The sequence below is a fragment of the Coccinella septempunctata genome, chromosome 8 (genome assembly GCF_907165205.1).
Source record: "Coccinella septempunctata chromosome 8, icCocSept1.1, whole genome shotgun sequence".
Classification (NCBI taxonomy): domain Eukaryota; kingdom Metazoa; phylum Arthropoda; class Insecta; order Coleoptera; family Coccinellidae; genus Coccinella; species Coccinella septempunctata.
In genome coordinates, this window is record NC_058196.1 from 5,297,057 (window position 1) to 5,312,213 (window position 15,157).

The window sequence follows — 15,157 nt, forward strand, 5'->3', positions numbered from 1 at the left end:
AACAGCAGTGTAAATGGGGAGAAGACCAGCAGAAGACTTTCGATATCCTGAAACACAAGTTGACTGAGTCACCGATATTGGCTTGTCCGGATTTCACCAAACCGTTTGTGGTACAAACAGACGCCAGTGATACAGGCCTAGGTGGAGCTCTAACACAAGTGATAGATGGAGAAGAAAGGGTAATTGCCTATGTTAGTCGCACATTAAACCCAGCCGAGAAAAACTATTCAGTATCCGAGAAAGAATGCCTCGCCATCGTATTTTCCATAGAGAAACTACGTCCGTACCTAGAGGGATTCCATTTCACGGTCATTTCCGATCATATGAGTTTAAAATGGTTAAATTCTATAAAATCACCGTCGGGAAGAATTGCTCGATGGTCCGTTTTTCTTCAACAGTTCGATTTTGAAGTACAGTACCGTAAGGGATCCCTGAATAAACTTGCTGACAGTCTGTCCCGGAATCCCTTACCGTCCGTAGATTCCGTATACCTGGCCAAAGTGGAAATTCACTGCCGATGGTACAACAGGAAACTACAGGAGGTTCAAAAGGACCCAGGAAATTTCCCAGATTATGCCATAATCGATGGGAAACTGTTCCGACATTTTTGGGATGCATCAGACTTCAAAGAAATTGGAACTGGACAACCCTGGAAATTATGCGTACCCACCGAACAGCGTTCCGAAGTACTGAAGGAGAATCATGATTCGGAACTAGCCGGACATATGGGGATCGCCAAGACAAGTTCCAGGATTGCCCGGAATTACTACTGGCCTGGTATGTTCCGAGACATTGCGAAATATGTTAGAAACTGCACTTCGTGCCAACGCTACAAAGTTTCGCAACAGAAAACTGCTGGAAAGATGCAACCACACAGGATGGCAGATGCACCATTCAGGGAAGTATCTACAGATATCGTCGGACCGTTACCCCGAAGTAAAAAAGGTAATTCTTACATTGCGGTCATGCAAGATCGCTTCACGAAGTGGATCGAGTGCCGCCCGTTGCGAAAAGCTACAGCCAAAACCGTTTATTCTGCGTTATACGAACAAATCATTCTGAAATATGGATGTCCGTCCGTTGTTATCTCCGATAATGGAGTACAGTATGATAGTAAGTTATTTAAAAACAGCCTTCAGGAACTGAATATAGCTCACAGATTTACCCCACCGTACTCACCACAGTGTAATCCGGTAGAAAGGGCAAATCGAACCCTGAAAACTATGATTGCACAATTTTGCGAAACCGATCAGAGAAACTGGGATGAAAAGTTAGGAGAATTAGTTTTTGCTATTAACACCGCTAAACAAGAGTCTACCGGGTTTACTCCGGCTTTTCTGAATTTTGGTAGGGAACTAAATGTCCCTAGGGCGATTTATTCGACAAAACCCCAAAATGAGGAAAACAGTAACCCAACCGAAGTAAATAGAGACATGACTCACCGTACAGAACAAATCCGGCACCTACAGGAAGCACATGAGTTTTGTGATAGACTTTTCGTACTCTGGCAGCTCCTTACGGTTGCTCGGGCGCCAGTGGGGCAATCAGTCAAACCCCACGTCTCTCACAGAATCCCCAAAGAATTGGAGAGCCCGGGTAGACTTGAGTATCAGTGGAGAAGGGTATCGATGAAGACTAAGGCGGTAGCGTCTTCTAAGTGTCTGCTTTTCAACGGTCTTTAGGCGTCAGAAAGAGTACTTACCTCTTCTAACTAAACTCTTAGATGAAACTGATTTAATAAATAGACTCTCACTGGCAAAATAATTGGCAACAAAAATAAATGTTCAACTATTTATTTCTATTAAAATAAAACTGTACACAAAAGAAAATAGACAGGTACACTAAACCGTGGACGTCAACGGCTGTGTCTGGTCGGCGCAGGACGGCTGGCAAACTTTCACTTCAGGAAAATGGACGGTTTCGGAAATATACGGAAGTAAGTCAAGTCTCAATTAAACTAAGTGTAAAGAAACATGCACGGTTTCGGAAAAATATTTCAACTAAGGCAAGACACAATTGAATGAAAAGTACGAACGGTTTTAAAAATAATAAACGGAATTCAGTCAGGTCAAAATTTAAAAACACCAGTTCACCGAGGTACGCCCTCTATCTCTGTCTCGGTGGTTTGTCTATGATCCGGTGTCCTTCGGTCTCTCTCTCTCTCTCTCGGTGACCTCAAGCTGGCTGACTGTCAAACAGCGGCCACAGAGTCCGGCGGTGAGGGTATTTGACGGTTATGGAATCCCAACTCTATGCTCGGCGAATCTAACCTATAACTATAATTCAAACGGTTGGAAATCGGGATGAAACGGTCAAATATTCAGGAATCGGAAAAATCAGGGGGGCCCAACGTCCTCCTGGGACCCAAATGCTACCCTACGGTAACGGAAAGCTATATACAGCAGGAAATGGTTAGCTCACGGTTTTCAGCCAAGCACAAGTCTAGAGAGAATATTGTTCCATAAAGGTGCAATGAAGCGGTAATAATTTCAAATATCACTTGCCTTAGAAATTCCTTTGTGTCTCGTAAGTACGGTTTTCACTTGACAATCACCTCACTCGTTCAACTCTCAACAACGATTCATACTGATCTTGACCTTCAGCGACGGAACTCGAAGAAGTAGGTACCCCGGAAAATTGTCCCCACCATGGGTAATTCAGTCCCCCATTGGATAAACTCAAATTGTTCGGTAAATCAACGGGCTCGGAAAGAGACAGAAACAATTGAAGAGAAGGAAAAACGGAACAAGTTGAAAGACCTTTTTCGAGTCAGAAAAAGTACGGTTCAACGGAAAGAATTCTAAAATATATGAATTCTGAAAACAAGATATATTCGGTCTCCGCTACAAATATGGGACTGGTCGGTGGAAAACAATGACATGAAATCAATCGGTAAATCCCCCCTATGATAATTTAACGGTTTTCTTCCGAAATACTTCGATTGTCAGGTCCTATTAAGAAAGTATCGGTAGAGAAATTTTCCTTTTCGTGGCGGGGTAAAATCTGCCTCGTCACATCCCCCTCCTTCGTCGGCAAAAAAAAAAAAAAAAAATAACACGAAGTTTTATTTTCTTTTTTTCAACCCCCCTGGGTATCGTTGCGGTATTTCTAAATGTCGGTTTCAGCCTGTGAACGCTGCGGGGTTATTGAACTCGGCGTCATTTCATGACCTGATGAACTCAAACGGTAATTTAAAAAAAACTGTCGGTTGGCGTATCCACCATGTCGGTAAGAAGACTTAGCCTTCTCGGATTTTCAAATTGGAAAATTATTCGGTCAGGTTCTTAACGGCATATACCTTTCAATCCCAGGGGATTTCAGGTCCTTTATGTGGATGTGTCTGACAACCCCACCACTGCCATCCTTGATGTCATACACCACAGGAGAGACTATGCCTACAACGGTATACGGTCCGGAGTATTTCGGAGCCAACTTGGCGGCAACTCCTTCTACTGCAGAAGATAAGGAATGCCCTCTTCGGTACACTTGGTCTCCAATCCTATGACGCCAGTCCTTACGACGTAGGTTATAGTGACTTTGCTGGACGAAGGCTCGTGTTAATCTAGTTCGGACAAATTTGAAAGTTTCGGTAAATCGGTTACGGTTATTTACATGGTAAGCAACTGGCGGTTCGGTATCCGGTTCGGTGTGATTCTCTCCCTCCTTGATAGCAATCTCGGTAGAAAATTTGGCGTTCGGTGAACGCATTTCCCTATCAAAGTTCAAGAATGCTCTGGGGTCTTCGGTTGACTCCTGCTTTGGGGAATTCACTTCATCTTCCTTGGAAGCCTGGTACACACCTCTTTGGACAGTTGTTCTCATGGGCCTAAATTCCATCCGTTTGGAGAATCTGTCCTTTTTACAAGGTTCTTCCACCACATAGGAATGATTCCTTGCCGGTTTCTGCTGTGAAACCTTGTATCGGTGACACTTGCTACATTTTCGGACATATTGGGCAATTTCTCGGAACATTCCTGGCCAATAGTAGCTACGGGCTATGCGAAATTTGGTTTCTGCTATTCCCAAGTGTCCAGCGGTCGGTCGGTCGTGGTTTTCGAAAAGGACTTCTCTTCGGTCATCTTTCGGAACACATAACTTCCAGGGATTTCCCAATTCTGGCTCTGTAAAATCATCGGAATCGCAAAAATGGCGGTATAATTTTCCTGACACTATCCTGTAGTCAGGAAACGCTGTAGGATTCGATTTTACTTCTGCCAATTTCCTCCTGTACCATGAGCAACTTACATTGTCCTCGGTCAGGCATATGGTTCCTTCGGTCGGTAACGGTAGCGGTAACGGTGACGGTAACGGTAACGGTAACGGTAACGGTAACGGTGACGGTAACTGATTCTGCTCTTCCTGCGTCATGGGCTTGTCCTTTAGGGACCTGCCATTCAGAAAGCATTCGGCGGTTTGGAGATTGATGGAGAAGTCGTGTGCTCTCAGTACATCCATTCCCAGTACTACACTGATCGGTAAATCTGAAACTAACAACCATGTAGCCTCAATATTTTCGGATCCAACCTGAACTTGTGCTGTGTACATTTCCTTAATCGGGATAGAACTTCCGTTAGCGACGGTGGTGGTAACGTCCCTAACATAATTCGGTGTTATTCCAGCGGCCTTGCAGTGAGCAGCCACTTCACTGCTGATGAAGGACCTGGTTGATCCGGTGTCCAATAGTGCCCGGAACTCCTTGTCTCCTATAAGAACATTAGTTATAGGACGGTTATCAGAAAGGATTTCCTTCGGAATAACCGGGGATCTCGGTAACGGACACTGACAATCTTTGGACATTATACCCTTCTCACCACATCGAGAGCAGAAAAGTATCGGTTTCGATGTACACTGTACTCGTATATGGCCCTTACCACCACATCTCCAGCACTGGGTTTCGGTTGGCGGTCGGACGGTATTCTTCGGTTCATCTTGTCTCTGACGTGCTGTAGAGTTTTGTACAAGTTTCGGTTTATCGGACGGTTCGGACAGTGTGCTGAGGTGCATTCCGATCGGTTGGACGTTCGGTGAGGGATTTCGGAAGGTAAGATGCGGTTCGTTGATGAGACTCTTTTGGATAGGTGGCAAAGCATAGTTAGCAGTTTGCCATTTGACCAATTCGAACACTTTTCCTTTTCGAAGCAGTTCATCTATGGTTGAAGTCGGTTGGAAGGCCAGGGCGGTTTGCAGTTCTGGCAGTAAACGTCGTCGGATGATATTCACCTGTTCTTCCTCGGTCGGTCGCTTTACGGTCAGCTTCTGAAACAGGTTTTGCATTCGAGTTACATACAACAAGAGTCGTTCATCGGTTCCTTGAGTGCGTTTCTTGATTTCCTCCAAAAGGATGTCCTCGTAGTCGGGAGGAAGAAAGGCCTCTCGGAGTTGTTCTTTGAAATCGGTCCAGTCGGTGAAGGTGCCTCTCCGGGGAATGTACCAGTCTCTTGCATCCCTACGTAACAGCTCGTATATTGACTCGAATAACTGTTCGTGGCTCACCTTTCTAGCCTCGGCAAGATACTCAGCCTCCTCCAGGAATGAGGTCACACTGGTTGACCCATCGAACGTCAGGTTCCATTTCCACACAGGAACGGTAGGAACGGTGGAATGGTCGGTGGTTTTCGGCGGTTTCATCGGCGGGTATTCGGTCGTCAGTTCGGCTTCCTTGGTCGTCGGTACTTCGCTTCTTACTTCTCTCATCCCAGCGGTATCGGTAGGAGATGAGGCAAATGAAACTCTCCTGATTAATTCGGCAAACTCCCTCGCTAATCGCCTTGACTCAGGGGATGTTATTAGCGGTCTGTTTTCCTCACTGGTTCGGTCGGTTGGCAGCGCTTGTTCTACGGTAAATGGGAGGATGTCGGCGGGCGGTCGGTGGTATGAAGGTTGTTTCTGCAAAAAAGTACGTTCAATTTGTTCGGTTATTAATCTGCAAACTTCTTGTCGGTTTTGCTGCAGCCGGTCATCATGAGTGGTCGGTCGGGATATGTCACAATCTTCTCCCAAGTTCAACAAGTCTGCTTCTCCAACGGTGGTCGAGCACGGAATCAGACCTGGACCAAGTCTAGATGCGCAGTCCGGTAATTCCTGGTCAATCAGCGACGGTGTGCCGGCTGACAGGTTCTCTGGAATACCACCTAACCAGTGAGTATTCTCCAGCAATCTCATAGCCATCTTCAGAGAGTGCTCCAGCTCGGTTTTCTTGTGAAGCAGACTGACAGCTTCCGGAGATAGACTTCTCAGTCGGCCTTGAACGTGCAGTAGCCGGCTCCTAATGCGCTGCAACTCATTGTCTCTATTATTAAAATCGAACTCACATATCTCTCCCATCAAGTCGAACAACTTGGCACCACAAACCCCAATTTCCTGTGCCTGGTCAATTTCATCTCTTGGAATGAACGGTATGTCGGAATGGATGGCCCTTCTCAGTTGAGCTCTTTTCTCCTGAACGGTGTGTCCCACGGTGCAGCCTCTTGCCTCTAACTCCCACGTAAGTTCGTCACTTTTCAGTCGGTTGACATCCATTTTTACGGTACCAGAAACTCAGAAGAAAGATTTACAATATGTACTATACGGATATATGCCAGAAACAAAGAACGGTTACCAATTTGCCAGTGAAGAGTATTTAAAGAAAACGGTACGGTTACGGTAACAGGAACTACTCACAGAACAGCAGAAGTCCCTGCTCGGGCGCCAGATGTGATAGACTTTTCGTACTCTGGCAGCTCCTTACGGTTGCTCGGGCGCCAGTGGGGCAATCAGTCAAACCCCACGTCTCTCACAGAATCCCCAAAGAATTGGAGAGCCCGGGTAGACTTGAGTATCAGTGGAGAAGGGTATCGATGAAGACTAAGGCGGTAGCGTCTTCTAAGTGTCTGCTTTTCAACGGTCTTTAGGCGTCAGAAAGAGTACTTACCTCTTCTAACTAAACTCTTAGATGAAACTGATTTAATAAATAGACTCTCACTGGCAAAATAATTGGCAACAAAAATAAATGTTCAACTATTTATTTCTATTAAAATAAAACTGTACACAAAAGAAAATAGACAGGTACACTAAACCGTGGACGTCAACGGCTGTGTCTGGTCGGCGCAGGACGGCTGGCAAACTTTCACTTCAGGAAAATGGACGGTTTCGGAAATATACGGAAGTAAGTCAAGTCTCAATTAAACTAAGTGTAAAGAAACATGCACGGTTTCGGAAAAATATTTCAACTAAGGCAAGACACAATTGAATGAAAAGTACGAACGGTTTTAAAAATAATAAACGGAATTCAGTCAGGTCAAAATTTAAAAACACCAGTTCACCGAGGTACGCCCTCTATCTCTGTCTCGGTGGTTTGTCTATGATCCGGTGTCCTTCGGTCTCTCTCTCTCTCTCTCGGTGACCTCAAGCTGGCTGACTGTCAAACAGCGGCCACAGAGTCCGGCGGTGAGGGTATTTGACGGTTATGGAATCCCAACTCTATGCTCGGCGAATCTAACCTATAACTATAATTCAAACGGTTGGAAATCGGGATGAAACGGTCAAATATTCAGGAATCGGAAAAATCAGGGGGGCCCAACGTCCTCCTGGGACCCAAATGCTACCCTACGGTAACGGAAAGCTATATACAGCAGGAAATGGTTAGCTCACGGTTTTCAGCCAAGCACAAGTCTAGAGAGAATATTGTTCCATAAAGGTGCAATGAAGCGGTAATAATTTCAAATATCACTTGCCTTAGAAATTCCTTTGTGTCTCGTAAGTACGGTTTTCACTTGACAATCACCTCACTCGTTCAACTCTCAACAACGATTCATACTGATCTTGACCTTCAGCGACGGAACTCGAAGAAGTAGGTACCCCGGAAAATTGTCCCCACCATGGGTAATTCAGTCCCCCATTGGATAAACTCAAATTGTTCGGTAAATCAACGGGCTCGGAAAGAGACAGAAACAATTGAAGAGAAGGAAAAACGGAACAAGTTGAAAGACCTTTTTCGAGTCAGAAAAAGTACGGTTCAACGGAAAGAATTCTAAAATATATGAATTCTGAAAACAAGATATATTCGGTCTCCGCTACAAATATGGGACTGGTCGGTGGAAAACAATGACATGAAATCAATCGGTAAATCCCCCCTATGATAATTTAACGGTTTTCTTCCGAAATACTTCGATTGTCAGGTCCTATTAAGAAAGTATCGGTAGAGAAATTTTCCTTTTCGTGGCGGGGTAAAATCTGCCTCGTCACAGTTTGTGCAAGCTCGCTTGTACAGGGCTTTTGAACAGCAGGCTCATCATTACAACCTACGCCGTAGAGAAGTTCGCTTCCATGTATACTGCATTCACATATATTTTAGCAGTCGGTTGGCCATGGAAATTTGACACATTTCACTCTGTATAGTACGAAAATGTGGGGTTATGACGCTTGTCAAAACATTTTTGGGTTTTAAATCAACGCTATGTTGCCCGTTCTACGTAAAAGTTTCTGTTATTACGTGTTTTATCACAATGTCGAATCTCTTCGGAAAATATGTGATTTGAAGTTGTTTACACAAACTGATTGAAGGCATACCAAATCGAGTTATTTACATGGAAAATACAAGAGATCAGTATAATATCATAATATGCACTAGCTTGAGGAGAGGTAATGTTCGTTATCTTCTTTGGCTAAAGTTTGAATACTTTACATCAGTTGTAGATCTCAAAAATATTAACCCGAAGATGAAATGCATACGATGCAGTGGTTGGGAATGGGCATCTCTCGAAGGAATTAACAGATAATCACAAAAATGTTAAATTCTTGAACAAAAATCATCTTGCATCAATTGAAGTAAAAGGAATTGGAGGAAGTTTCAAGTCAAGATGAACTTGAACCTTGAATTTTCACATGAATAAAAAATTAACAGGACAACTGGCTCGTATTTGTGGCTGTTCATCTTAATACATTGATATAATAATAATAATTAGGTACTTATTGGTACCTTAAGACATTTACAATGTATGGGACAAGTCAAATGAAAAATAGAAAAATCAATTATCGGAAACTTATTCTTCGATGACATTAATCGAAAATCCTGTAGTAACGTTTCGCATCAATTCACCCAAACATAAAATTCTCAAATGCCACCACTTTTTTGGGTCTTCCAATAGAAGGACATTTTTTGTCATCCTCTTCATTCACAATCTTTCTGATTGTGGAAATATTCAGCTGAAATATAAGTCGTTCAGATTCAGATGAAACATTATATAAATTATCTTACATTGAATATGTTCGCTACCGTCTGACGTATTGTGGATCTTAGAATGTCGGGCTCTAACTATTTGAATGAGCGGAACTGAATTCTAAATAGCACTTCCTGAAACCCTGTCTTCTCTCTCTTTCAAACACTTTCGGCATTTTCGTAATGAAAATTGATATTAGTTGTGGCAACGGCGTTATGACATTAACGACATTTCATGAGTGCCAACCTTACTCCGTTCTAGTTACAAAAACTTGAGAAAATTATTTCATGGCCAACCGACTGCTAAAATAAATATGAATACAGTATAGGTGACAAAGTTCTCCGTCGCACAAATCCGTTATCATCCGCTGTCGACAGTTTCGCAGCTAAACTGGCTGCAAAGTTCGCCGGACCGTATACCGTTATTAAGGTAGTCTCTCCTGTAGTGTATGATCTGAAAGATGAACAGGGTAAGAAGGTTACCAACATCCACATTAAAGATTTAAAACCGTTTCATTCATAATAAAGGTGTTCTCACCTCACCGTTAGTCCGTAAGTTTAACAGGACCGTCCATCATGATACCGTTAGCCCAGACCGTTGATTCGAGGGCGTTCATTGCTCTGTTTTCTTCCACCGTACAGCCAATCAGAACCATTGTTGTCGTCTAACCCGTATGTATGGCTGTATAGCAAACCGTTTCAGATGACAACTTTCCACCGTCTGTACAAGATCGACCGGAAGCTGGCCGAAGGGGGGTTTGGCCGGGTTTTCCAGGCTCGGCGGAGGGGCCGAGAAGAGTCCGTTGCGGTGAAGATGGTGCCCTTCAGCGCGAATGCTATCAGGGAGGTACAGCTCCTGGAGGGCATCAACCACAGGAACGTGGTGAAATTAAATGAGGCCTTGGTATCCCCTCCGGACATATACATGGTAATGCCCTTATACCAAGGGGACCTCTGGGACCTGATAGATGAAAAAGGACCAAGGGCGACAGTGTCGGGGTTCTTCCGAATACTGCGTCAAGTGGCGGAGGGAATAGCCGCCTGTCACCGAGAGCACATTGTCCACCGTGACATAAAACCGGAAAATGTGCTCCACCGAGGCGACCGTTACGTGGTGGCCGACCTGGGATTGGCCTGTAAGTTGGAACCGGGCCAGGGCCTCCTTACCGATCTGGTCGGCACCAGTTTATACTGGGCCCCAGAACAACACCGGGGAGACCCATATGGTATAGGAGTGGACCTTTGGGCACTCGGGTTGGTGGCCCGATATGTGGCCACCGGTCTGATCCCACAACCGGATGATCGATACTCCGGTGCGGAGCTGGCGGGCTTAAGCTCCCCTGTCCGGTGGTTCATCGAGGGATTGCACAGAACCGATCCGATCCTTCGGCGGCCTGCGGGGCAGTGGGATTGGGCTGCAGCCAGCGCGGCACTGAGTATGGGGGTCTGGACGGGTCCAACCTTGCCACCACCGTTAATTCCAATGCCACCACCGTTAATTCCCATGCCACCACCGTTAATTCCTATGCCACCCCCATTGAGTCCCGTGCCGCCACCGTTAATGCCGATACCTCCAATGTCCGAGTCTCCGTCATCCCCGCCCAATATCCCGGCCGCCGAAGGGCCTGTCCCAGTCGAGCCCATACCGCTGTCTCCAAGTTTGGCGGCCCGACTGAAAGAACAGCCGGACTTCCGGAAGTGGTCCGCTTCTGTGAAGAAAAGGGTGTCAGCTCTCGTCCACCCCGGCGAACCAAAGCACCACCGAACCCGTCACCGTTTCCGTTTTCCATCGGGATCAGTCCGACGAATCTGGGTTCCACCTAGTTGAGGGAACAACAACCGTAAGGGAATATGCCCGTCTGTAACCGTCTAATAAACATGTTAAGTCTGTTACCTCATCCAGGGGTGTTAACAAATCCCTCTTATATACTCAGATTGAACACCGCTGGCGAGTATGGAGTGGAAAGTACCAAAACCTATACCACATCCGTTAGGACCCTTAGGCAAGCACACCACAAACCTTGCACCGCCGCCACCTGAGGTGTCAGCCCGTCTACCGCCGCCGTCGGCCAATTACCGTAAGAGAAAAGGATATACAGCACAAAAAAGGGACCACCGTACCTCCCCTGCAACCGAGGTCAAGAGACCCGCCTATGAAGAGAACATGGAAGTTCCGACCAGACGACCGCCTGCCCAGCGTACCGTGGGGACCATGGGCCCAGATGTCTTCCTCGAAATCCGTCCGGGTATGTGTTGGCGCTGTGGACAAGGACAGCATAACAGGACGGAATGTACCGGTAGGGCAGTATTATTTTGCAGTAGGTGCGGACGCCTGGAAACTCTATCTAAAAATTGCCCCTGCCACTCAGACCGTCGACAACATCCAACCGTACCGACCAAACCCCAGGGAAGAAACCATACGAAAATTGTCCGACCAGCTGAACCGCAATCAACGACCGACGAACCGCCACTTACGTTGGAGAGACTGGGAGGCCGTTTGCCAACGAGCGAAGAGCTAGCACTCCGCCCCTGCCATCGTCGTGGACCCAAAGTGGAATCCTGTAAAGAAAAGACCGACTAATAAACCGTTAAAAACTAGAAACATGTTTTATTCCGTAACCTGACACCGTAGTAAAATCCAACCCGTTAATTAATTAAACATGATCCCCAGTCATGTGAAATTCCGTTTTGTTAATTACCGTTCCATTAACCATCACACCGTTGACTTGACAAACTCTTTGTCAATATCCTTACAGCAACCGTCACCGTATAAGATTTCATATCCTATTCAGTTCACCGAACAAATCAGTATCTACCAGGTCATCTAACTAGAACCAATACTTTCTTTCTACATTTTGTTCAGTGGATTGAAGGGATTCATGATACTGTTCAAGCTTTGCAATTACAATTGGAAAACATTATCAAATGGTCAAATTCATCTAGATATAACCAATCCGTTCAGCAGCACCGACATGTCAAAACGATATAAATTGTCAACTGTCTGTGTTTCTGAAAGGTACATCCTGTAGACAGAGCAAAGCACAGCTTGAAATCCGTTACATTAATTATTCTGTGAATTCACAAGGTTCCGAGACAAACCGTTGCTTTAAATATTGTATTCAGAATATTTAAGATGAATAACGATTAACAAATACTAACCGTACTACCTTAAAAACTGGATAGATAGTCTGAATTGTATCTAGTTCTCTACTACTGTTCTCCTGTGTAACTTTTTCTATGAAATTGTAACACCTATACTGGTGAAAGTGCATATCCGTGATCTGTTCAATTTATTCTACCCAAGAAAACAGGAAAAAGCTCTGTATACTGTCAATGTTCTACTGTTAAAACATAACCTATGTGGCAATTAAGTCTGTTCTAGAATATCAATTACTCCAACAAGATTTAAATGAAAGTTCAGCTGTTAACCTACCTAGCGGGGACTGTCGGATCAGAGAGCCTCCACCATTCCTCCGTCAGGGATTACGTTCCAACCCCGAACAATATTCTGGCACACAGTGAATGTCCACATCCACCTCCTGTGTTGTGAGAGGGTCCAATTCACCTCCAACAACGAGTGATTTCAAGCTTGGGTACATTTCCACCTACAACGAGAACACAAGTTAGTGAATGGTTCTTCCCACTTGAAGTACTAATCGAAAGGACTTTGGTTGGATGAAGGGGATATTCGAAATTCACCTGCTTGACCCATCTTCGTAGTCAAATGATACACCGAACCAACATCCAAGAAGGAAACAGTGCCAACAAGTGGTCAACGTCAAAGATGCCTCATCAGCCCATTTCATTGTGAATGATAGTTCCCTTAAATCCAACCGTTATTATGAAATGGAACAATCGATATGGAGTACTCACCGTTATATGCTGCCATCGATTTCATTTCCCAATTCTGGAGTAATTTCATTTCACTAAAAGCACGTTGTTTCTGACAGATACCACAGAACCAGCGACAGTCATAGAGTGCCAAGGAAAAGGTTATGTCAAACGTCTACCAACAATCGGATCAAAGATCACACGCACTTCGGTCCATACCCAGGGACGACACCTATCACGGAGCGTAACGCAGAGCGCAGAGTATGGATCATGGATCATGGATCGGAGAGAACCACTATACATGGAAGGAGCGCCTACCAGACGATTACTGAACTACGCCTGTGAGCAGATCCGGATATTACTTCTATTGTACTGTTTAGATAAGGATGAGAACTCTGTAAGGGTGAGATAACGAGCACTTGACCGACTTGAATTTCCGATTAATTTTTTATTTTTTTTTTGATGGGCCAGTTACCCCCTATTAAATTGAACTTGTGTCTTCAACGCAACTTCAATTTTTCCCAGGGGAGGGGGATGTAACGATACTTGATTGTTTTTTAATAAAAATCAAGCCTCGTTTTAAATATCCGTTTCCCTGAATTTTCCAGTTGAAACAATGCAACACCGTCTGATGGAGATTTCAGTTTCAATATAGTTATTCCGTTTCATTTTGGAAATATTTTTCAGAATCCTAATTAATAAATTCACATTCCGTATAATTGAAATTTCCATCATCAATCCGCCGTAAGAATCCAAAATAAAGAAAAAGTGTCTTTCTGCATTCGGCGTTGTTTTTCCGTCCACAAAAACACACCGAATTCAGTATAAAACATCGTGGATTGCAGATAACGACAGTTTCTTTTACCGATAAAGGGATAACCGCCACCGAGAATATTTCTTCTGGGGAGAATATTCGAGAATTCCGAATTTTGAGTGCAATTTTGATCACGTGACCGTCCACATGTTGGAGAGTTAATAAATAGGGCCGCACCACCAGACGAAGATCATTCATAATTGTTCATTCGGTAGTCATTCGTTATAATTCATTAATAATAATGAATAATGAATCGCAGAATGACTACCGAATGAATAATCATTCGGTAGTCATTCTGCGATTCTGTATTCTAGTCTTGATTCGGTAGTGATTCTTTTCTTGATTCCTTCGTGATTCTTTAATTTTTCCGCTTTAATTAAGTCTGTCTTCGTATTAGAGTTTTCCTTTGCTTTTCTTTATTTTTTTCTAAGTGGTGGTGTGACCGTACCGGAACAAACTGTAAGTCTTTTCTTGATACCGCATACTTCGTGATTCAAAGTTGCATTCTTTTATTTGTTTAATTGTGTTAATCCTTGCTGTTAACCCCCCTGTTTAACGCAGGCTTCTGTCGCCTGGTTCTCTGGTGAACCAAGACCAGTCGACGGAAATCTCGAGGTTTTTTCTACTGGTAGGGGAGAGTTCCTTTGAATTGGACGGCCCATGAACCGGACGCTACAGTTTTTTAAAACACTCGATGGTGATTTGGCATCCTTTACGTAAATCCCATTTTCGCAACAAGGCGCGAGCCACAGGGTCAGCCATTTTACAAGAGATCTAGATCGATGTTGCGAAAATGGGATTTACGTAAGGGATGCTAAATTGCTATCGAGTGTAGAAGAAAACTGTAGCGCCCGGTTCATGGGCTGTCCAGTTCAAAGGAACTCTCCCCTAATGCTTGGCGTGTGACACCCAAGGTTGCCACAGAAAGACCACAGTAACCTATCCCGTCCTACCTCATTTGTGTTCCGTTTAGACTTCCCGTTTAACGCAGACTTCTGTCGCCTGGCTATCTGGTGACGGAAACCAATCGGCAGAAGTCTCGAAGTTTTTCTACTGGTAATGCTTGGCGTGTGACACCCAAGGTTGCCACAGAAAGACCACAGTAACTTATACCGTACTAACCCTGTTGTGTTCCGTGTAGATTTCCCGTTTACCGCAGACTTCTCTCGCCTGGCTATCTGGTGGCAGAAACCAATCGGCAGAAGTCTCGAAGTTTTTCTGCTGGTAATGCTTGGCGTGTACACCCAAGGTTGCCACGGAGAGACCACGATAAACTACCCCGTTATCCTGTAAATTGTTGCATTGTGTTTCACCTG

General features: G+C 44.6%; 2 protein-coding genes across 2 annotated transcripts; both read left to right on the forward strand.

Annotated features, from left to right (window-relative positions):
* The first annotated feature begins 10,010 nt into the window (after positions 1 to 10,010).
* LOC123318227 (serine/threonine-protein kinase H1-like) lies at positions 10,011 to 11,024 on the forward strand. The gene has a single exon (XM_044904844.1). It carries the CDS (start codon positions 10,011 to 10,013, stop codon positions 11,022 to 11,024), a length of 1,014 nt encoding a protein of 337 aa, XP_044760779.1.
* LOC123318228 lies at positions 11,023 to 11,777 on the forward strand. The gene is made up of 2 exons (XM_044904845.1): positions 11,023 to 11,037; positions 11,131 to 11,777. The coding sequence occupies exon 2, from the start codon at positions 11,151 to 11,153 to the stop codon at positions 11,775 to 11,777; it is 627 nt and encodes a 208-aa protein (XP_044760780.1). The 5' UTR covers positions 11,023 to 11,037; positions 11,131 to 11,150.
* Positions 11,778 to 15,157: the final 3,380 nt, after the last annotated feature.

Coding starts and splice junctions, on each gene's coding strand:
- LOC123318227 (XM_044904844.1), top strand. CDS start 10,011: ATGGTGCCCTTCAGCGCGAATGCTATCAGGGAGGTACAGCTCCTGGAG.
- LOC123318228 (XM_044904845.1), top strand. CDS start 11,151: ATGGAGTGGAAAGTACCAAAACCTATACCACATCCGTTAGGACCCTTA.